General features: G+C 43.2%; 1 protein-coding gene across 1 annotated transcript in view; it reads left to right on the forward strand.

Annotated features, from left to right (window-relative positions):
* The window catches only part of LOC124797919 (ras-related protein Rab-2), a 50,908-nt gene extending 35,369 nt beyond the window's left edge, over positions 1 to 15,539 (forward strand). Inside the window, exon 6 of the mRNA XM_047261051.1 lies at positions 14,076 to 15,539. Within this exon, the coding sequence (XP_047117007.1) occupies positions 14,076 to 14,171 (96 nt within the window). The 3' untranslated portion in view covers positions 14,172 to 15,539. The remainder of the gene's footprint in view (positions 1 to 14,075) is intronic.
* Positions 15,540 to 24,769: the final 9,230 nt, after the last annotated feature.

Below are 24,769 nucleotides of genomic sequence, written 5' to 3' on the forward strand. Positions count from 1 at the left end.
CCTGCCTGTCATAAGAGGCGAATAAAAGGAGTCTCTCACTTTTTGGCCCTGTAAGTCCAGGTCCCATTTTATGGTTTGACCTGCCACTTTCCAAATTCTACAGAAGTGCGGGCCATATGGGGAAGGACGCCTTACGTGGTGCACGAGTTATCCATAGTGCCCTTAGATTCGATCTCCTGGACCTCTTGCCATGGCTTTGTACCTCCACCTGCAATTCAATTATTTGGGTGAGGACACTTCCCAGGATATGTCGTCTTCTTCCGTTGTCTCCTGTCCTCTATCGTACCCATGACAATATTGGATTTCTCTTCCCCCAATATCAAGCACGCTAACCGGTCCGTTGTGGTGGGGCCATCATGTACCCATTTGGTGGTAGCCCCCTTACAACACAAGGATCGCACTGCTGGTACCTGAGGTGTAAACTCCCCACGTATGCCAAGGAGTAGATGCCTGTCTTCCGGGGGCATCAGGACTCCCAGCAATGACCATCTTGCCAGGTGGCCTTTGCTGTGGCTGGGTGGCACCCGTGTGGAGAGCCCTTGATCAGGGAGGGTGGTATCAAGGTGGATGACCTGCAATGTAGTGGACTAAGTCATCTCTTGTTGGTGACCGTACGGCACCAACAGTCTCGAAGAAGGGTAAGAAAGGATACAATGCTGACAGATATGACCCTAAATCGTTTCGAAATTCTTCCACTCCATCTGTGGCACACAGCAAACCAGTGCTTAACAGTATTGGTTGAAAACAGCCTTGGTTGCAGTTTTAGTATTTTATTTTTCCACTACACATTTCACCTTATTTTGGCATCTTCAAGTTGATCTTAATTTGGTATTTCTTAGAATGATCCTTCAGACATTGTAGCCAAAGGGCATCATCGAATACATCAGACCAATATCACCTCCTTTAAACTCGGCAAAAACTTCCTAGATGGACGTGACTCCAAGACCTGCATAACGCATTCCTGTTCATAGGAGTGAGTAATAGAGTAAGATGGGGCTCAAGTAGTAAGCACAATGCTTACTACACCATTGGGGGGGGGGGGGGGGGGGGATGTAGGGCTGCAGAAAAAAAGAGCCATGTTCACCTTTCACCTTGCTATTTAGTCTGTGGCAGAATGGACGGGAACTCCTTTCTACTTATGAAGCCTCAGTTTTTTGCTGAACATATTGAGGATAAGTTTGGGGAAGTGACAGTGCTGTCCCAGATGAGAAGTGGTGCAGTGTTGATTCAGACAGCATCCCCAGCCCAATCCCGGGCATTACTCGCTTGTGACTGGCTGGGTGATATTCCTATTTCCGTCACTCCCCAAAAAGCCTCAACATGGTCCAGGGGATTATTTTACATTGCGACCTCTCTTGCAGTCTGACAACGAGCTCCATGCCAATCCAGAACGGCGGGGTGTTCATTTCATCTGGCACATTTACAGGGGACCCAAAGACAACAGGATTGTTACTGGTGCCTTCTTGGTCTTTGAGGGTGATTCATTGCCTGAAAAGGTCAAGGTGATGATTTACTGCTCTAATATTAAACTGTATGTCCCTCCCCCTATGCAGTGCTTTAAGTGCTGGAAATTCAGACACGTCTTCCCACTTAACTTCCAGCGCCACATATCAAGACTGCGGATGTCCACTGTATCCAGATACTCCCTGAGCTCCTCCTCCCACTTGTATCAACTGCTCGTCAGACTGCACAGTACTCCAAAAGGAGCGGAAAATCATGGAGTAAAAGACCCTGGACCAATTGACTTACCAAGAGGCTAAACTTAAATTTGAACGATTACACCCCGTTCGATTGATGTCCGCATATGCTGCAGCTACATTACCATCGCCATCACAAGTACCAGTTGTACCACAACCTGTGCCACGAACAGTGGGCCCTCCAGGCCTCCAGAATACGTCCGCCCGCTTGGTGGTAGGGGGAAAATCTCCTTCCATTGCTTCCAAAGCAACAGCCTCCTCTGGCTCCTCTCGTACGGAAGGGGTCCCTTGGGACCCCCTCTCCCAAGGTCTCCACTAATGCCACAGCTAACACTCACCAGTGGCTAAAGGAGCCAAAAACTGCTGGACAAAGAGCTTCATGGTCTTCCCCCGCACCTGAAGCTACTTTGGAGGAGTCCTTCCAGCAAGCCCCTAAAGAGAAGTGAGAGGGCAAGCAAACAAAGAAGTCTGCTAAGAAAAGGACCCTCCAGTGGCCCCAACACCCCACCACTCCCTACCAGTTCTGCACCTGCAGACGAGGTGGAGATCTTGGTGTCCCCTGAGGACCTGGATCTCACTGATGCCTCGTCAACAATAGGAATGGATACAAATATTCAGTTGGTGGCAGCAGGAGACCCTGAAACGTAACCTGCCTCATTATATGCTTCATGCATTCCCAGCCTCATGATAGTCATTCTCCAGTGAAATTGCTGCAGTTTTTTCCACCACCTGACTGAGCTAAGGCAACGTTTAAGCGTTACACCTGCTTTCTGCATTGCCCTCCAGGAAAGTTCCCAGCAATGCAGACCCCTGCCCTCTGCGTCTATAGGGGATGTTACAAGAACTGTAGAGACTATAATAAAGTGTCAGGTGGCATTTGTGTCTGTCCTGAACTCGGTATGCATTGAACCTGTGCCCCTTAAAATCCCTCTTGACGCTGTGGCTGTCAAGATACGGACAACACAGGAAATAACTGTCTGCAATGTATATCTTCCTCCAGATGGTGCAGTACCCCTGAATGCTGCAGTGATTGATCAACTCCCTAAACATTTCCTACTTTTGGGAGATTTTAACGCCCATAACCCCTTGTGGGGTGGCACCGTGCTTACTGGCCAAGGTAGAGGTGTCGAAACATCCCTGTATCAAATCGACCTCTGCCTCTTTAACACTGGGGCCCCCACACATTTCAGTGTCTCTCATTGCACTTACTCTACCATTGATTTATCCCTCTGCAGCCCAGGACTTCTCCCATCTGTCCACTGGAGAGTCCACGATGACTTGTGTGGTAGTGACCACTTCCCATCTTCCTGTCACTCCTCCTGCACCATTCTCCCGGATGTTTACCAAGATGGGCTTTAAACAATGCAGACTGGGAAGCTTTCACCTCTGCTGTCACTGTTGAATCTCCCCCACAAGATGCAGTTGATGTGGTAGTAGAGGAGGTAACTAGAACGATCGTTTCTACAGCGGAAAACATGATGCCTTGTTCTTTAGGGTGCCGATGCCTTGTTCTTTAGGGTGCCCCCGGCGAAAGTCAATACCTTGGTGGTTGCCAGAAATTGCTAAGGCCATTAAAGAATATCGGCGAGCTCTACAGTGACACAAGCGCCACCCTTCACTACAGCACCTAATAGCTTTTAAACGGCTCCGTGCCCACGTTCACCAGCTTATAAAAAGACGGAAACAGGAGTGTTGGAGAGGTACATCTCGACCATTGGGTGCCATACATCACCTTCCCAAGTCTGGACACCCCCCTGCGGGCCCAGGGTTAGAATAGGCCAGAGGTATTCCGGCCTCTTGTAAGAGGCGACTAAAAGGAGCCTCACACCTTTCGGCCTTTGTGATGGTCCCCTGTAGCATTTGACCTCCGTTTTTCAAAATTTTCCTGAAGAGCGAGCCAATTGGGGAAGGGCGTCTTACATGGTGCATCGTGTCCATCGTGCATTGATCTTTAGCCCACTTCCTCATCGTCGCATTACAGTCCTGCTCATCCTCCATCTCTTGAATGAGGAATGGCAGATTTTGTTTTGGGTTTTATTCATGCAGAGGGTTTTTATTGCTTGATCTAAGTGTTTGTCCGTTTTTAGTGTGTTGAGTCTGGCCTTTGGCCTAAGATTTTAGACTGGGGTTTTTAGTACATTTCTTGGTGGTGGATATCAGTCCCCACTTCCGAGCCAGAGAAGCATAAGTTTTCTTCAGCTCCTCTTGCTAGGAAGGGGTCCCTTGGGTCACTCCCTTCCCAGGTTTCTGCTAATTGGAAAGATTACACCGACCAGTGGCTGAAGAGCCCAAAAGCAACTAGTCGGAGGGCTTCACACTCATCCTCAGTCCTGGAGACTGAATCAGTGAAGTCCTCCCAGCCAGGGAAACCGAAGGCACAGTGAGAGAAATCCAAAAAGAAGGTTCCCAAGACCAAGGGAATTGCGGTGGCACCCACACCACCGCTCCCTTAAAGCTCTGCGTCAGCGGATGAGGTGGAGATTCTGGCATCCGCTGAGGACCTAAACCTCACCGGACCCTCAGACAGAATGGATATAGACTGCTCAGGCAAAAAATCGATGGCAGCAGGTGACCCTGAGGCGTAAACTGCCTCATTGAATGTCCCATGCCTTCCCAGCTTCACAATGTCGTCCTCCAGTGGAATTGCGGCAGTTTTTTCCACCGCCTGGCTGAGCTACAGCAGCTGTTAAGCTTTACACCTGCTTTCTGCATTGCCCTCCAGGAAACCTGGTTCTCAGCAATGCAGACCCTGCCCTCTGTGGCTATAAGGTGTACTACAGGAACTGTAGTGACTACAATCAAGTGTCAGGTGGAGTTTGCGTTTATGTCCTAAACTCAGTCTGTAGTGAAACTGTGCCCCTTCAAACCCCTCTTGAAGCTGTGGCTTTCAGAATAAGGATAATGCAGGAAATAACTGTCTGCAATCTATATCTTCCTCCAGATGGTGCAGTTTCCCTGAATGAATGTATTAACTGCACTGATAGATCAACTCACTAAACCTTTCCTTCTTTTTGAGAGATTTTAATGCCCATAACCCCTTGTGAGGTGGCACTGTGCTTGCTGGCCGAGGCAGAGATATTGAAACTTTACTGTCTCAGTTCGACCTCTGCCTCTTAAATACTGGGGACGCCACACATTTCAGTGTGGCTTGTGGTAGCTACTCGGCCATTGATTTATCAATCCACTGGAGAGCAGATGATGACCTGTATGGCAGTGACCACTTCCCCGTCTTCCTGTCACTGCCCCGGTGTCAGGCCCATGGGCGCCTGCCCAGGTGGGCTTAAAACGAGGCGGACTGGGAAACTTTCACCTCTGCTGTCACCGTTGAATCTCCCCCACACAGTAACATCGATGTGATGGTTGAGCAGGTGACTACAACAATAGTTTCTGTGGCAGAAAACACGATCCCTTGCTCTTTAGGGTGCCCCTGGCGAAAGGCAGTCAGGTGGTTACCGGAAGTCGTTGAAGCAATTAAGGAGTGTCGGAGAGCTCTACAGTGGCATAAGTGGCTCCCTTCCCTGGAGCACCTCATAGCCTTTAAATGGCTCCATGCCCATGTTCGCCAACTTATCAAACAACGGAAGCAGGAGTGTTGTGAGAGATATGTCTCGACCATTGGGTGCCATATGTCACCTTCCCAAGTCGGGGCAAAGATAAAAAGTGTTTTCGGGTAAATTGCAGTTTGTGTCCAATCCCTTCTTTCTGAACTGGAGTCCTTGCCTTTACCACCTATACTTGAGGTCCATTCACGTACACCTCCAAGGTGTACACCTAGGCTGCAGCTTCACCTGGACCTTTCACGTGGCCCTAAGGACTCATTTAACCCCACAGCTCTCCGCTGCTACTACCTCTCGATTCTTGACAAGTACTGAGGCCACAAAGTGGTTCACACCTACAGCTCAATGACTGATACTCACGTCGGCTTCACATATATCCATGGAGGACATATTGAACAGCACACCTTCCCCGATGGCTGAAGTGTTTTCACTGCCGATCTGGTGGCTATATCTCGTGCTCTTGAGCACATCCGTTCATGCTCTGGGAAGTCTTTTCTTGAGCAGCCTACAAGCTATCGCCCTGTGCTCCCCCCCCCCCCCCCCCCATCCTTTGGTAGAGACCATCCAGGAGTCCATCTATGCCCTGGAATGGTCCAGTCGTTCCGTGGTGTTTGTGTGGACCCAGGCCACGTCGGAATCCTCGGAAATGAACTTGCCGACAAGCTGGTGAAACAGGCTACAGGGAAACTGCTTTTGGAAATCGGCATCCCTGTAACTGACCTGCAGTCCTTATTACACCACAAGGTTTTTCAGCTTTGGGAGATGGAATGTCATAATCTCAGTACACACAACAAACTGCATGCCATTAAGGAGACTATGAATGTGTGGAAGATCTCCTTGCGGGCCCTTTGCAGGGACTCTGTGGTTCTCTGCCGGCTCCGCATTGGCCATACACAGCTAACATGTGGCTATCTCCTCTGTCACAAGGACCCACCTCGGTGTCATTGTGGCTCACATATGACTGTCGTTGACATCTTACTGGACTGCCCAGTTTTAGCCGCTCTGCGGTGGACTTTCAACCTTAACCTTTCCGGCACACTGCCTTCAATGTTGGGTGACAATGCCTCTACAGCAGATGTAGTTTTATGTTTTATTCATGAGGGGAGGTTTTATTTGTACCATCTAAGGGTGGGCATTTAGCCTTCTCTGAGGTCGCCACCCTCCCTCCATTTTAACTCTGTCGCACTTTCTTTGCATTTGTCTGTCTTGGTGGTTGTCTTTTCCCTACCTTTTCTTTTTGGGATGGACATTTTAATGTGTTGCATAGTGGCTGGCTCATCCTCTTTTATTATTGTGATCAGTCAGCCCAGACCATCTTCTCTATGGTTTTAATACCTTCTTCTACTTTTCCTTGTGGTGTATGTTTTCTCCATTTTTTGTTCGTTCCATTCCTTTTAATTTTAGGTGTGGTGTTGGGTGCTTTCGTACTTTGAGCCTTGCGTGCATCAGGAAAAAGGGACTGATGACCCTATAGTTTGGTCCCTTTATACCGTGAACCAACCAACCAAACCCCCAGGGTGCTCGCCTCTCTTTGGCAGGTTCATTCTTGGCCACCATGGGGCTGCAGTCTTTGCAACATCTTTTCCCTTCCATGCTGCTGCCAGGCACTTTATTGTGAATAGCAGAGTAATCACATATATGTAGAGGTATCCTCTTGCTGTTCTTTTTCCCCTTCCTTGGGGAACAGATGGGCTGTTTTTGGAAATTTATTCTGCATTTTCGATATCTATATTAGAGACTGTCCACTGTTTTTTTGTTCCTTTTTTTTTTTTTTTTTTTTCTTTCTTCATTCACCTTCTCCCATCCTTCCTCCACTTCAGCATTTGAGGTTCCTCTTTTTCTTCTTCCTCCCTGTCTGCTCCTGAAGCCTGTCCCAAACGTCTTATGCATAACAGGTGACTGGGTAACACGTAATTCCCAGCTGCAGGTCAATGGATAGGGTTCGCACATACACCCTGGTACAGGCCAGGCCCAGGGAGGGGTGATTGCCTGAGCTGCTACCTTCCCAAATAACTGATAGGTCCCCTGTCTGGTTTTTGAGAGGTGTGAATAGTCACCTAAGGTGAATGTGCCCCTTTCTGAAGGGCCCCCCAGTTGGAAGGAGCACGAAATCAGAGACGCTGGCAATTGTGGGGGATTTTCTCATAGTGGGCCACTCATCTTCATAGTCAACGGCTACAGAATGAGGCTAATGATTCAAAGACCCTCCCAGCTGCACCACAGTTCCTCATGGCTTCATATACTGAAGACTGTGAGTCCTTCACTATGGTAAATCCATTTATTATTCGCAAAGGTGTTGATGCCATTACTGGCTGTACGAAATCCTGCTCGCATTTACTCAGTGGAACTTTGCTTTTGGAGACTATGTCTGATTCTCAAGCACAACTCCTGCTTGCAGCTTCGCTTGTCCATAGCAAACATGTTAGTGTCGAAGATCATCTGCTTCTCAAGCACAAAAACTGCTTGCAGCTTTGCTCCTCCGTGGCTATCCTGTTCGTGTTGAGTATCATTGAACGCTGAATTCTTCCCGTGGTGTTATTTACACTAGGCTGCTTGATGGTCTTACCGAGGCAGAAATCCAAACATACCTCTCTGATCAGGGGTGTCATTGCAGTCCTTTAGATGATGAAGAAAGTAGATACCTCCTTAGTGCGCACTCTCTTTCTCGCTTTTGATAGACTGGTTCTTCTGTCAAAGATCAAAGCAGGCTGTGAAGTTACCAAAGTACGACTGTGCGTTCTGAAACCAATGCGCTGCTACCACTTGTCATTTCAGCCACACTTGAGACTCCTGTCGACACCCAGACAAATATGTAACCTGTGGTAGGGATGCTCACGAGGGTGTTCATCCACCTCCTCCTCCCCACTGCTTCAACTGCAGTGGTAACCACGTTGCCTCCTACTGTGATTGTCCCGTGCATCTTGATGAGTGGGCTGTCCAGGAGATCCAGGTGTAGAAAAAAGTGCCTTACCCTGTCTCTCGCAAGTTGTTGGTTAGTCACAAACCCTGCATTCTACCATACAGTACTGTTCTTCCTACATCTCGCTGCTTGAAGGACATGGCCATGCAGACATGTGACTTCAATTTTAGCACCGCCCTAGCGTTATGGTAGTGTCCCTGTCTCCTCCTCCAGCTGTGCAACATGCCACCAGACTTTTGCCTCACAGGGCGAAGTCACCAGCTACAGAACTGGCAGCCTGGATAGGACAGAAGGAATACTCCCATGAAGACTTCCTACATCCCTCCAGCCTACCAACATTTGAGTCTTCTTCTGCCAACCGGAAAGGCTCCAAGGCGTTAAACAAAGGCAAACAGTCTTCTCCTTCACTGATGTGAAGATCCTCTTTGACAATGTCACCTCGTGATACTGTCACCCTGCTGACCTCCGTGTCGCCGGTGGGCGTCACCAACCGTTTTTCAGTGCTGGACTCCACAGGCTGACAGAAGGAGAATATTGACACTTCCGTAGACCTCATGGAGCAGGATAGTCCTGCCTCTGTGCCCTGTAGCTGTGGCAGCAAGTCTTCGAAGGCTGATCTCAGCAGCCGCCGAGGTGACACCCCTTCATTTTTTTCCTCGTTATGACTTTCCTCCATTGGAATGATTGCAGTCTTCGATCCAACTTAAGAGGATTTGCGGCAGCTCTTAGAATTGAAGCATCCACTTATTTCTCTACCTTCAGGAAACGAAATTGCGTCCTCAGGACCACTTTGAGTTCTCGTAACTCTTCCCAGTCCATTTTTACTTTCTCCCACAGTACAGCATTCCATCTCATGGGAGAGTCATGCTGCTCATACGGGATGACATTCATAGTCAATCCATATCCCTGACTACCCGTCGTCATTTGATGTCAACAGGGCAGATTTCCTCCAGCTTATTCGACAGCTACCTCACCCGTTTCCGCTGCTCGGTGCCTTTAATGCACACCATTCCTCTTGGGGTTCTCCCAGAACCCGTCCAAGAGGTGCCCTATTGGCTGACCTCAACCAATTTAACCTCTTCTGCCTTAACATAGGAGCACCCACGTTCCTTTCAGACTCCACACACATCTGTTCCCACTTGAACATATCCTTCTGTACTGCCAAGCTTGCCCATCGTCTAGAGTGGTCCGTTCAGACGCGTACTCAAATGACCATTTCCTGTGTGCTGTCCATTTGCTGACTCCTATCCACCTATGCGCATACCCAAATGGCAGCTTACTAAAGCTGACGGGAGGTTTTACACCTCCCTGGTGACCTTCAATGAACAACATTTCCCCAGTTCCAATGACCAGGTAGAACATCTTCCAAACATTATCCTTGCCGCCGCAGATCGTTCCATTCCTCAAACTTCGTCTTTACCACATCGTGTCCTGGTCCCTTGGTGGACTGAGGTATGCTGTGATGCAATTCATGTGCGTAGACATCCTCTCCACGTTTGTGACCGTCGTCCTATGATGACAAATTGCATGCATTATAAACAATTGCGTGCACAGTGTTGTCGCATTTTTTGGGATGGCAAAACAGCTAGCTGGATTTTATTCACTAGTTCTTTCAATAGTTCCACACCCGCTTCCATCATGTGGGCCAACCTTCGACAGCTCTCTGGGACCAAGATCCATTTCCCAATTTCCGGCCTGACAGTAGCAGACAATGTCATAGTGGACCCTATTGCTATCTCCAACACCTCGGGCCACCATTTTGCAGAGATTTCGAGCTCGTCCTGCTATCACCCTGTTTTCCTGCATGGGAAAGAAGATGAGGCAGCTCGGGCAATGTCTTATTGGAATCGTGAGTGCTACAATGCCACCTTTACTACGAGGGAGCTAGATCATGCTCTCAATTCATCTCGATCCTTTGCCCCAGGGCCAGACGATGTTCGCATTCAGATGTTGCAGCACCTTTATCTTGCGGGCAAGCACTTTCTGCTTTGTATGTGCAATTGCTTCTGGACAGAGGTCACAAGTCCCAGATGCTCACATAAAGCTACTGTCGTACCCATATCTAAGGTCGGTAAAGACAAACACCTTCCTTCTATCCACTGCCCCATTTCTCTCACCATCTGTGTTCGCAAGGTGATTCATGCCCAGCTGGTATGATGACTAGTCTCGCAATTTACTAACCACTGCACAGTGTGGATTTCGAGTGCGTCATTCTGTAGTTGACCATCCCGTCACTTTGTGCACCCATGTCATGAATGGTTTTCTGTGGAAATCCCGGACTGTGGCTGTCTTTATCAATTTAGAGAAAGCATACGACACCTGCTGGAGGACTGATATCCTCTGAACACTCTACATGTGGGGCTTCAGAGACTGTTGGACACCTGTATCCAGGAAAATGGTGTGCCTCAGGGTTCCATCCTGAGCATCATCCTCTTTGGTATCGCCATTAACCATATGATGGCCTGTCTCCCACCGGGCATCTCAGGCTCCCTTTTCGTTGACTATTTTGTCATCTATTGAAGTTATACAAGGACCTGTCTCATTGGATGGTGTAAAACCGTTTATCTGGATTCTGGTGGCACAATTGCTTTCTTCCACCGTCTTTCCTTCTTGGGCCCATTGCTCTTTTTATTTAAACTATGTAATTCCTGGGGCTCGTGCTCGACAGGAAACTTTCTTGGTCCTCCGTGTCTTACTTGACAGCCCGCTGTACGCGGTCACTCAGTGTCCTGTGTGTCCTCAGTGGTATTTCTTGGGGAGCAGATCAAACCACCCTCCTCCATTTGTACCGGTCTCATGTCCTTTCAAAACTAGACTATGGGTGTTTAGTTTATGGATCTGCACGTCTGTCCCGCTTACGCTGTCTCAGTACTATCCACCATCGTGTCATCCGTTTAGCCAATCGCCTTTTACACTAGCCCAGTTGAGTCTGTATGCAGAAGCTGCCGAACTACCACTCTCCTACCACCATGACTTTCTCCTTAGCAGATATGGATGCAGTTTGTCTGCCACGTGTGGCCACCCATCCTGTGCCTCCTCCTTCAGTGACTCCTTTGATCGCCAGTATGGGTTGCATCCCTCTTCTCTGTTACCTCCTGGCATTTGCTTTTGGCTCTTGCTCTGTCAGCTTAACTGCATGCACCAGCAACTTTCCGAATGGATGTAAACCCTTCACCACCTTCATGCGGTGGCCCATGTTCACCTTGGCCTTCATTCACTCCCAAAGGTCACTACTCCAGCTGTGCTCTATTGCCTTCAGTTTCCCAACCTTTGCACAGAACTTCGTGATAGTACTTTTGTGTACACTGATGGCTCTCGGACTGACTGTGGTGTCCGGTGTGCCTTCATCATTGGCACCAACATTTTTTGGTATGGCTTTCGGAACACTGCTCAGTATTTACAGCAGAGTTATTCGTCCTGCATCAGGCCACATAGTACATTCGGCGACACAGGCTTTTCAATTGTGTCATCTGCTCTGACTCTGTCAGTGCTCTTCAAAGGCTCTGGTGCTGTACACCATCCATCCCTTAGTGCAGCGGGTCCAGGACAGCTGTCACTTGCTCACCCTTAATGGAGTCACTGTGATGTTTATGTGGGTTCCTGGCCACATTGGTCTGACGGGAAATGAGGCTGCTGACACGGCTACCAAGGCTGCAATCCTCGTATGTCAGCTCACTAGCTATTAAATTCCCTCCAATGCTCTCCATGTTGCTTTCTGTCATCAGGTGGTCACTTTGGCATCACCACTAGTTCTTGCTTAATGGGGACAGGCCCCGCGTTATTAAATCTCTCCAAGCGGCTTGGACGACCTCCTCTCGGCCATCTCGCTGTGAGATCATTTTAGCTGAGTTGTACATTGGGCACTGTCTTTTTAACCATCACTATTTGTTAAGTGGTGCTCTCTCACCACTCTGCACTCTTCATGGTCAAAATTTGACTATCTGCCATGTCCTGACAGAATGCCCCCTTTTTTTTACCACTTACATTCTCATTTGTACTTGTCATCCGAGTTATCGGCTGTTTTAGTGAATGACGTGTGTGCTATTAAGTGCGTTTTACGTTTTATCTGTCATAGCAATAGGGCAAAAGCCATTTATTAGTTCATGACCCCCGTTTCTCTATGGCATATTTTATAGACCTTTCGGCTTTTTGTCCTTGTGTTCTGCAGTTATTATGTGGGCACATACGGCCCTAGTTGTTTTTGCGTCCAAAAGCAAAATACACGAACAGATGTATGTGATGAACAGGATTTTAGTACTTTAAGGTGTTACCAATTCTAGAATTTGGTTTTGAGGAAGTTTATTACTTTCTTAATTTCTTTGGCAAGCAAGAAGTAATTGTGATTTACTTGACTGTTATTTGCTATTTGATTGTTTTCATCAATAACAAAGTCTATGCATTCCTCAATCCATTTCCCAGTTTCTTTTGCCATGGGTTTGATGTACCAGTATAAATTTAATTTTATTATCTGAGTTATTTATTCTTAATCAGTTCCCGCAAGATAGCGGTATTTTTTGTAATGTGAAATCGGTCCTACGTCCGTTCGTTGGAAGCATCATTAATGTCTTGATAGTGCCATATTTTTCTTTCTTGGGAGAGCTGCTGTTAAAGATTGATAGAAATCTATCAAGAAATACATTAAATTTGGAACTTAGATCTGCAACATTATACACATTCTTCTAGTCAGATGTCTGTGAGACAGCCTTGAAACTTTGTTGTTTGTTCATTAATTACTCTGTTTTCGAGTATATCACCTCATTGTGATCAGATGAGTTATTTATATGCATATTTAGTATGATTAATTGTATGTTGTGGTCAGAGTGTGCATTCACCTTGGGTAAACATTTATTTTATTCATAAGTGTTCATTTACAAAAAAATTTCCCTTAATGTACTGCTTTACCATCTACTTTTTGTGGGAAAAATTAATAACAAAACTCAGTTTATAAGTAACATTTTCAAATTGCTTCATTTACATGTATCTTTTGGGAAATTGATATTAAAATGTGTAAAAGCAGTTATTTGCTTTCTTTAGTGGCATAGTAATGATTCAAAGTTTTCTTATAATCAGAATGAGATTTTCACTCTGCAGCGGAGTGTGTGCTGATATGAAACTTCCTGGCAGATTAAAACTGTGTGCCGGACTGAGACTTGAACTCGGGACCTTCGCCTTTCACGGGCAAGTGCTCTACCAACTGAGCTACCCAAGCACGACTCATGCCCCATCCTCCCAGCTCTACTTCTGCCAGTACCTCGTCTCCTACCTTCCAAACTTTACAGAAGCTCTCCTAGTTCTGCAAGGTTCGCAGGAGAGCTTCTGTAAATTTTGGAAGGTAGGAGACGAGGTACTGGCAGAAGTAGAGCTGTGAGGACGGGGTGTGAGTTGTGCTTGGGTAGCTCAGTTGGTAGAGCACTTGCCCGTGAAAGGCAAATGTACTGCTTTACCATCTACTTTTTGTGGGAAAAATTAAGAACAAAACTCAGTTTATAAGTAACATTTTCAAATTGCTTCATTTACATGTATCTTTTGGGAAATTGATATTAAAATGTGTAAAAGCAGTTATTTGCTTTCTTTAGTGGCATAGTAATGATTCAAAGTTTTCTTATAATCAGAATGAGATTTTCACTCTGCAGCGGAGTGTGTGCTGATATGAAACTTCCTGGCAGATTAAAACTGTGTGCCGGACTGAGACTCGAACTCGGGACCTTCGCCTTTCACGGGCACTTCGAGTTTCGGTCCGGCACACAGTTTTAATCTGCCAGAAAGTTTTCTAATAATATTTCAAAATTTCGCTGTGGGGTTCAATGCATTGTAGTAATTAAAAACAGAGCACTCTCTGCTGCAAAATGAAATAGTCATCGTGGTTTCTGGAAATAATTAACGTTGTTGCTTTCTTTGCAGGCTAATGGTATCAAGATTGGACCCCAGCATTCTCCAAGTTCACCAAGCCTTCCAGCAGGCGGTCAAGGGGGCATGCAGGGCGGTGGGTGTTGTTAGGAGTTAGCCTGCCTCGCTGTCTGCTCCTCTTGCTCAGGGCTGTAAGTGCCCTCCTGGCCACAGTCAAAGCAGCAGTACATTGAGCCTAATGGCCGATGCCAGGCGCGTGCGTCTCCACTCTTTTTTTCCCCCCCCTCCACACTCAATCTAGCATCAGTCATGATGGTTTCCTTGAAACATGCTACTTATGGTTCTCATTGACTGTCTGATCACTGTAACAAAACTGTAATCTCAAGAGTTTGAGGCAGAAGGCTATATATACATATATATATTCATATATACATATATAAAAACCAGCACTTGTGTAAATTTGTGAGTAATCTCTCTTTATATTACCCACATGAATGATGTGATCCTGGATGTAGACAGGAATCTGAATCCGTAACATTAATTTGAAACACTGTGTATATTAGCATTGTAATTATTTATGTTGTAGATTTTTATTCCACAAATTGACATCAGAAATATCTACTTTTTGTCTAACTGAACAAATAAAGTGTGGTAGAGAATTGCTGTATTGTCTTATTGTATTTGAACTGTGGAAATAATATTTTTTGTTAGTTAATTTCTTGAAATAATTGGAACATAATTCCTAGTCAAGGAGAACTGCTAGTCCTTAAAATTGTGTAATTTTCAAATGGTTTTGTAAGTCTGATATCTTTGCTGGTGTGATGCATAGCTTGGTGACAGCTCTGTTTGACACCCATGTTTTGTATACTTTTTAAACATTTCCCAGAGCAAAACTTATGGAATATCTTACTTTGAAGTTGATACATGTAGTTTCAAACATTTGTGGGTTGTAACTGATGTGTGTGTGTACTACCTAAGATGATCTCATTGTTTTTCATTTTTACTACAAGTGAAAGTGTACCTCTTGCTTATACAATTGCATACTTGCTGTATGTTTATTAACAAGCTTGTGCACAATTATAATTTTCAATGCTGTTTATAGAACATGTATTTATTAGTGCAGTGAAATTCATCTGAATACAGAACAATAACAGAGTTGCACACCAGCAAGAATTTGTCTTTTTAATTAGGCAGTAATTTTTTAAAACTTTCTTTCAGTCTTCAATTTCTACTGTTCTGTATACTGTTGAAGTGAATAAAGAAATATTCACTTATTTTTTTAATGAGGAGAACAGTTTCCTCAGAATTGATTGTTGTTTTTGAACAATACAGTTAGTCCATTCAGAATATTTTATGTGCATGTTTTTACAAACTTTTAATAATTGTAATTAATGTTTTCTCATAAATGCAGCCTTTTCTATATCAAAACATGTAAACATTCGTGTTTCATGTTTATCAATATGTATGGACTTTTTATTGTTGCACCAAATAAAACCCCCACATGGTGTGCACGAGGAATGCTTGCAGTTACTGCTGGACAGAAATCATTTCTGTAATGTTTCATAATTTGTGCTGGGCTAGTCACATGTTAAAACTATTGCTTTCCACTAAAACTAACTCATTTGATTGCCAGACTAGGGTAGCATGAAGAAATTTTGTTTAGTCTGAAAAGATAATTTATCATGTGGTAGATATCATTTTTATCAGGGACCTGTGCTGATGCGTTTGATTATTCTAATACAAACACTCAGCTTGGATGTAATAGTTTTTAGATAACTAATACACGTATATACTCTGTGAGAGCTGGAAAGGGAATTGATGGTTAGAGCTAATAGTTAAAACAGCATACTGGAAGGGTAGGGATTCCTCCATAGTAGAATGTAGATTCAGCTGTGACTAAGGAAGCAGGTGGCTCTAATTTCAGCTTTATTTTCAGTCTTGGGGTATGTGCCTGTCTATTACTGAACACCTATAGTTAGTGGTTACACCTTTGCTCCCTGCGTTATTTGTATTCCATCCAAAACTTCAAAGTAGTAGATTAGATATAGCTACATGTAACACATGGTCAGTTCCACAAGAAAATGTATGCCATTACCTGTTTGAAAGAAAAGACACCATATAAATGTTTTCATGACAACACATGTTATTACTAATTGCACAATTATATAATAGTTAATCCGGTTGCCGCCAATATCAATTGTAGCTTGGCACCTTTTTGGCATGCTTTTCATTACTTTCTGTGTATTCTCTCGGTAATGATCTCCATGATTTTATATGACAGCTGCTTCAATGTATTGGCTTTCCTTTAAGCTTCATCTTAATATACGACCAAACATTTTTGATCAGATTTGCATTGAGAGACATTGCAGGCCAGTTCATCGTGGACACCCCATTGTCTTGTTTCCACACTGGAGAGACACGGCTATGATGTTTCGGATCATTATCCTGCTGAAGCACCCAGTTTGCCTCGTTTGAACCAAATAGCTTCTTAATGGCTCTCAGAAGACTTTGTGATAAATATTGCACGTTTTTTCAGCATTTAAATTGGCTTTAAATAAATGCAAATAGCCAAAACTGCATTTACGGAAACATCCCCAAACATGCAGTTTTACTGGGTGTTGACAGTCTGTTGAAGCAACCTCTCACACTTTGTACACCACACTTTTGAAAGAGGCGACCAGTCCCAAAAAAAAGATGATTTACAAGGAACACTGCCTCATGACACTTAAGATATTTTGCACTTATTTTAAAATGTAACCGACAAAACAAATCATTTGACTCACTCTGTTTATACACCGTGCAAAAGCAACATTGATTACATATCCGAGACAACTACCAGAGATGTCGCTGTGGACATTATATTTAAAATTATGGCATACACTTTGTGGAACTATGTGCCATTTTACATAAGTGTCTAAACTACTTAGATACATTTTTTTTCCAATTACAACATAATTTTTAACATGCCACTGGTTTGATGGGATACATTGAGTTCTCTTTTCCTGCACTAGTGAGTGTAGCAGTTGTCACCCCCCTTATGTTACATCTGAGTCATTACTGTGCACTGCTCAAGATGTTGGTTTATCTCTGACTGTGGTTTGAGAAGCTCAGTACTCATCTGTACACTAGTCACGTATCTTGTCATACAGAAGAGGGTTTGAACTTAACTCAATTTGATGACAGTCTGTTGTTACTAGAGTTAATAATTGAGCGACATGATCTGTTATTTACAAAGTTGTGCAGAGTTATTGATGCTGCAAATTTATTTTCCTGAAGGTTCCAATACATCTTTGAAATGCTTGAATCACTCAAAAAGGTCGTATTTGCCTTAAACTAAGGCACATTTTATCATTAGGTGTGTATTACATGTGGATCATGTACTCTACAAAGACAACTATTTCAAGTTTTCCAGACAATGCAGTGAAGTGTACGTACTTACGCAGATGCCTTGACAGACTGCCATTAGAAACTTAACTGCTTTTGGTCATATATTATGGATGTAATTTTTTTTTTATATATGAGTGCTGATAACCTTGGAAACAAGACATTGCTCCCTTTCGCTTTCGTTTCCTAGCTTTTCATTTATTTTTATTATTTTTTTTTATACCACTAGCTATAATCATGTAAATTACTCTGGCATGTGTGTTTCAAACAGCAGAGCAGTGCGATAGTTCATGTTAGACCTACAAAGGATTCAATATTCACAACAAATCAGACAACACTTTTCTTAGTTAACTTACTCAGAAGCTTCCTGCTGCTTAAGTGTATTGCAGATCAGTTTCATGTAAGAGATTAAAATATAAATTACTCGTAAACGTGAACCATTCTGAGGTTGCGCAATAAAGCCTGAGTGTGCTGTAGGTATTTTTTTGCAAAACCTCCAATTTAATTTTCATTGCCAATGTAACCAAGAAAAAGTGCACATCCTTCACATTGAAGTAATATAAAGCTATGAAAACATTGCTGCCTTTCTGGGTTGTCAACGAGATTTTTGCACAAACATGGTATCAACAATTCCTCAGTCCTTAAATATGAAGAACTGTAACACGATACATGTTCTATAACGGCTTTTGGCACAACAGTTAAATTAGAATCTATGATAGATTGCACAATTTTTGTGTTGGTACACTTCTCTATTATGTCATACTTTTTATGTACTTTGCTTTTTCCCATCAATTGCTTTATGTTTTAGCATAATGTCTCTTCATGAAGATCTTTCTGATATGTCTTGGAATACCTACTGCTGGAAGCAGTCCCTTTATATTTCTATAGCCATACATCTACTACATAATCATCACGATTTCCTTCCAGTGAGCCAGGTAGGAACTTGGTGAACGATATGCCTCCATTGGTTTCTGTCCTGGTATAGCTTTTCCCTCTCCACTACATCCTATGTTACTCGTCTCCTGGGGAGGTCTTCCTTAACCTGGTCTGTCCATCTCTTTCTAGGCCACCCAGTTGGTCTTCTTCGTGGTACCTCCATCTCCAAATACTGGCATGGACTTTGAGTCAGGTGTATTCACTTCACATGACCAAACCACTTCAGTCTCAGAGCACTCATCCTCTCCTCTCTGTAGTCAATGTCACCTGCAGGTCTCTCCTACAGCCAGACAGTGCCACTTTAATATTTGCTGTACAGGTAATGAAATTCAAAAGTAGCCTGCCAGTTACATGAAGAAACAAATTATGCATTCAGAAGGCCTTTTATCCACATGAATAACATTGGTGATGGTTTCAAGAATACTATCTGGGTATATTTGGTACTTCTATCATTGTCTTCACAAACCCTGTGGAAATCGCATCATCCTGCCTTATTAACTCCAAGCACTCATATTTCCATTTCCTACTGGTGCAGTTGCAATAATTATGGGGGCCATTCAAACCTTATTATGCAAATTAGGTAATATAAAAAAAAAAATATATAGGCCTATTGGAAAAAGTTTTTGTAGCCAAAATCGGATTCATAACTACTTTTTGTCTGGTTTCAACTGATATCTTCAGATCTTTAAAAACTTTTTGATTGTAAATGATGTTCCATTGTGTGTGCATTGTTTATGACCTGTTAACATTTTAGTGGAGAGTACATTGCACTTTCTTCGCACATTTTTCAAAAATAAAATTAAAAACGGGTTTGTCAAACATAAAAATATACAAAGCTAAAATGCACCTTGCGGAACTTGGCATGTCTACATATGTAGCATTCCTTTGATGCTCGTCAGTTGTTACGATGCACAATATATAGTAAAAGGTCACATTTATGCCAAAGTTTTACTGTATATTGTGGATTTTAGCAACTGACAAGCATCAAAGGAGTGATACATATTTAGACGTGCCAAGTTCCACAAGCCATGTATATTTTTACTTGTGACAAAGCTATTTGTAATTTTATTTCTGACAAACCTGTGTGGAATGTGCAGTATACTCTCCACTAAAATCCTGACATGGCATGAATAATGAATGCACAATGGGACCGTACTTAAAACTAAATAAGCTTTTAAAGATCTGAAGGTGGTGGTGTTACCTGTCGAGGGTTTGAATGCAATCTTGGCTATAAAAAATTTCTTTTAAGCAGATGCAGATTGCTTCTTCTCATTATGAGAAACTTCAATCAGGAAAATTACAGAAACATTGTGTATCATGTCTCCATGACATATAACACATGCATTCCACTGCTTGAAGAAATGTGTGGATACTTTGTGATAGGAATTCTTTTGGTTGTGATTGCAGCCACTCTTGCGCCATGGCTTTCATCACTTCTGAAATACTTGCATCCCAGCACTTCTTTGAGTTGACCCGACACTTGAAAGTCATTTGGGGGTGAGGTATGGTGATTAAGTTGGATGTTTGAGCCATTTAGATTTCATGTACTTTGTTGGTGCTGCTGTTGATCGGACAGTATGTGGACGTGTTGCAACACAACACCTACAGTCAGTAACCCTTGTCACTTAGTCCTGATTGCAGGGTGAATGTGATTTTGTAACAGAATTGAATGTGAATTACTGGCCACGGAATAAGTCTTCCCTGTAATGCTTTAAATTTACCTCTTTGTGCATCCCAAAAGAGTGCACAGGACTCTTCTTGCCAATGGTTGAGTGCAGCAAGTTTTTGATTTTGACGAAGTATGATGCCCCTTCTTGCTCAATCTTTTCATTTCAGACTGGTGATACTACACTCAGGTTTCATCTCCTATGACAGATCTGACCATAAATCCATTACCTCCAATATAGCAGTTATGCAAAAGATCAAAGATTGATGTGATGCTCTCTCTATTCAGCAGTCGACTGACAGTGCACCTATCTTCCAGACACTTTATTGAATTGTGGCAAATCATGAACAAGATCTTGTGTTGAACGAACAGTAATATCCAAAATCATGGTTATATTTGTTTATAGTAAAATATTTGTTTTCCTTCACAAGGTCTTCCAATGAGAGAATGTTTTTTTTCATCACTATATGGTGCACCTGGCCTGGGAACAGAGCTCCTTCCTCAGAAGTTACGCCTCTTTTAAACTTTGTACACTACTCATACACATAAATGAATCACCATAATGTGTTTTCAGCCTATGATGCATTTCCACAAATTTAACAGCTTCAGTACTCAAAAAGACACAGCATAGATCGCTGCTCCAATGTGTTGCAAGTCAACAATGGGGCAGCCATCTTTTCACTGACACAGCTTCCTTTTGTTATGCAACAACAGGCCACCAGCTGTTGGACAGCTCTCAAAACACTAGAATAACTCCTGGTTATTGCCAAATTGATAGAACTACTTTTGAGGTTTTCATTTGAAATGTAAGGATATCAGCAGTTGCACAGATGTGGCCCCCAGGGCAAGCTGTGGATGGTTCAGTGTGGTTGAGTAACTGATTGGCTCCAAACTCCAGGAGCACATTCCCTGCAAAAAAAAAAAAAATAATAATAATCTGGTAGGTCTTTCCTCATTGTAAGAGGTGCTGTGACGATAAACAAAGCACCAAATACTGCTCTTCAACACATTTAAAGCAACATTTATAGTGACCCTGATGTTTCACCACCAGTCCACGGTATCGTGTGAGGCTCTGCTGTGGCTGCTGGTGGGCATATGGTGTCAGTCATAGTGCTCTCTGCTTTGGGTGTCAGGAGCCTCGTCGTAGTCCATATGCACAGCGTGGGAAAGTAACAGATAATATTTTTATGTTTGGTTTTTCAAATTGTCTCTGCAGCCTGAGAAGGAAGTGCCAGAGAGAACACTGAGGGCACTATTTCAGCAGTGTTGTGTAAAGGTTGGCATCAACTATGACTGCAAAACAGCACTGAGACTGCTGCCACAGGGAAAAACAGTATAATGTTAGCAGTCTCACAATCAACCAAACCCAAGTTACATAGTGCTTTCCAAACCCACTGTATTTCTCATTCCATTCAGCAATGCTAAAAGGTTTAGTAACCAAAGAAAGGATAACGGTCTATGAGTTAGGGTGTGGAATGTCAAAAGCTTAAACATGGTAGGGAAGCTAGAAAATCTGAAAAGGGAAGTGCAAAGGCACAGTGTAGATATAGAAGTCAGTGAAGTGAAATGGAAAGAAGACAAGAATTTCTGGCTAGATATAGGGAAATGCAAAGGCTCAATGTAGATATAGAAGGGGTCAGTGAAGTGAAATGGAAAGAAGACAAGGATTTCTGGCTAGATGAGTATAGGGTAATACCAACAGCAGCAGAAAATGGTATAATGGGAGTAGAGTTCATTATGAATAGTAAGATAGGGCAGAGTTACTGTGAACAGTTCAGTGATAGGCTTGTTCTTATCAGAATTGTCAGAAAACCGACAATGATAGTTTGGATATACATGCCAATGTTGAAAGCTGAAGATGAAAAGAGAGAGAAAGTATGGTGACGATATTGAAAGGATAATACAGTATGTAAAGGGAGATGAAACTCTAATGCTCACTGTGACCTGGGATGTAGTTGTAGGGGAAGGAGTAGAAGAACAGGTTACAGGAGAATATGGGCTTGGGACAAGGAATGACAGAGGAGAAAGACTAATTGAGTTCTGGGAAGTTCCAGTTAAATTACATCATGATCAGGCAGAGATTCCGAAATCAGTTGCTGGATTGTAAGGTGTACTTAGGAGCAGATACAAACACAGATCACAATGTAGTAGTGATAAGCAGCAAGCTGAAATTCAAGAGACTAGTCAGGAAGAATCGACAAGCAAAGAAGTGGGATACAGAAGTACCAAGGAATGACGAGATGTGCTTGAAGTTCTCTGAGGCTATAGATATGGCAATAAGGAATAGCTCAGTAGGCACTACAGTTGTAGAGGAATGGACATCTCTAAAAATGGCAATCACAGAAATTGGAAAGAAAAACATAGGTACAAAGAAGGTAACTGCGAAGAAATACTTCAATTGATTGATGAAAGAAGGAAGTACAAAAATGTTCAGAAAAATTCAGGAATACAAGTCACTAAGGAATGTAATAAATAGGAAGTGCAGGGAAGCTAAGACGAAATGGCTGCATGAAAAATGTGAAGAAATTGGAAAAGAAATGATTGTCGGAAGGACTAACTCAGCATACAGGAAAGTCAAAACAACCTTAGTGAAATTAAAAGAAAGGGTGGTCACATTAAGAGTGCAATGGGAACTGCACTGTTAAGTGCAGAGGAGAGATCAGACAGGTGGAAAGAGTACATTGAATGCCTCTATGAGGAGGAAGATTTGTCTGATGTGATAGAAGAAGAAACAAGAGTCGTTTGAGAAGACATAGAGGATCCAGTATTAGAATCAGAATTTAAAAAAGTTTGGAGGACTTAGATCAAATAAGATGGGAGAGATAGATTACATTCTATCAGAATTTCTAAAATCATTGGGGGAAGTGGCAGCAAAACGACTATTTACGTTGGTGTGTAGAATGTATGAGTCTGGTGACATACTACCTGACTTTCGGAAAAGCATCACCCACACAATTCTGAAGACTGCAAGAGCTGACAAGTGCGAGAATTATCGTACAGTCAGCTTTACAGTTCATCCATCCAAGTTGCTGAGAAGAGTAATATACATAAGAATGGAAAAGAAAATTGAAGATGGGTCGGATGGCGATCAGCATGGCATTAGGTAAAGGCACCAGAGAGGCAATTATGATGTTGCAGTTTTATAGATGCAAGAATAAAGAAAAATCAAGACGTGTTCATAGGATTTATTGACCTGGAAATAGCATTTGACAATGTGAAATAGTGCAAGATGTTCGAAATCCTGGGAAAAATGGGGTAATCTGTAGTGAGAGACAGGTACTATCCAATATGTACAAGAGCAGAGAAGGAACAATAAGAATGGATGATCAAGAACGAAGTGTTGGGATTAAAAAGGGTGTAAGACAGGGGTGTAGTCTTTCACATGATGGAAATAAAATTCAGAAGTGGGATTAAAATTCAAGGTGAAAGGATATCAATGATACGATTAGCTGATGGCATTGCTATCCTGAGTTGAAGAAGAATTACATGGTCTGCTGAATGGAATGAACAGTGTAATGACTACAATATATGGATTGAGAGTAAATTGAAGAAAGATGAAGGTATGGAGCAGTAGCAGAAATGGGAACACTGAGACACTTAACATTAGGATTGATGGTCATGAAGTTAAGGAATTCTGCTATGTAGGCAGTAAAATCACGAATGATGGACGGAGCAAGGAAGACATCAAAAGGAGACCAGCAATGGCAAAAAGGGCATTTCTGGCCAAGAGAAGTCTACTAGTATCAAACATAGACCTTAATTTGAGGAAGAAATTTCTGAGGGTTATGTTTGGAGCACAGCATTGTATGGTGATGAAATATGATAGACTGTGGGAAAACCAGAACAGAAGAGAATTGAAGCATTTAAGATCTGATACTACAGACGAATGCTGAAAATTAGGTAGACTGATTAGGTAAGGAATAAGGTGGTTCTGTGCAGAATCAGAGAGGAAAGGAATATGTGGGTAACACTGACAAGGAAAACGGGATGATATGACATCCGTTAAGCCACCAGGGAATGACTTCCATGGTTCTAGAGGGAGCTGTAGAGGGTGAAAACTGTGGAGGAAGACAGAGATTGGAATACATCCAGCAAGTAATTGAGGAAGTAGGTTGCAAGTGCTACGCTGAGATGAAGAGGTTGGCACAGGAGAGTAATTTGTGGCGGGTCACATCAAACCAGTCGGAGGACTGATGACTCAAAAAAAGTAAAAAAGAAAGAAAAGTTTAGTAGAATCACAATCATTTCTACAAATGCATGATAATTCTGCAGTGAACAAAGTCTGTACCTCAGATTCCACAAGTGAACAAGTGTCCCCTCTTGCCAACACCACACCCTCTTCTTATTGGATGTGTATGCAAGCACTGCAAATTATGAAAGTCATATTAGGTACAAGATAAATAGTAAAGTAAGTTATCACTGTAAGCATTCACAGAAAACGTATTCTTCAATTTCTCCCAGCATATTTGTTGACTGAACAGTCCATGGATGTACTGTCAATTCATAGTGGTCAATGGACACAATATTTTGGTGATCAGATATATCGCCATCCTCAGGGGCGCACGGGCTGCCTTATACTACCCCCTCCAGGAGCCGTGCTGTACGCAGTCTGCACCTGAGGTGATTGCGTCAGTGCCTGTGGATCTATGATGTTTGGTGGGATGCCCCATCTGCTGTAGCCTGGATATAGTTACTCTCTCCACCCTAGCCACCAGAATGGTTGATGGGACTCTACTCCATCCATATTTCAGTGACCTCTGTA

This window comes from Schistocerca piceifrons, chromosome 5, assembly GCF_021461385.2.
Source record: "Schistocerca piceifrons isolate TAMUIC-IGC-003096 chromosome 5, iqSchPice1.1, whole genome shotgun sequence".
NCBI lineage: Eukaryota > Metazoa > Arthropoda > Insecta > Orthoptera > Acrididae > Schistocerca > Schistocerca piceifrons.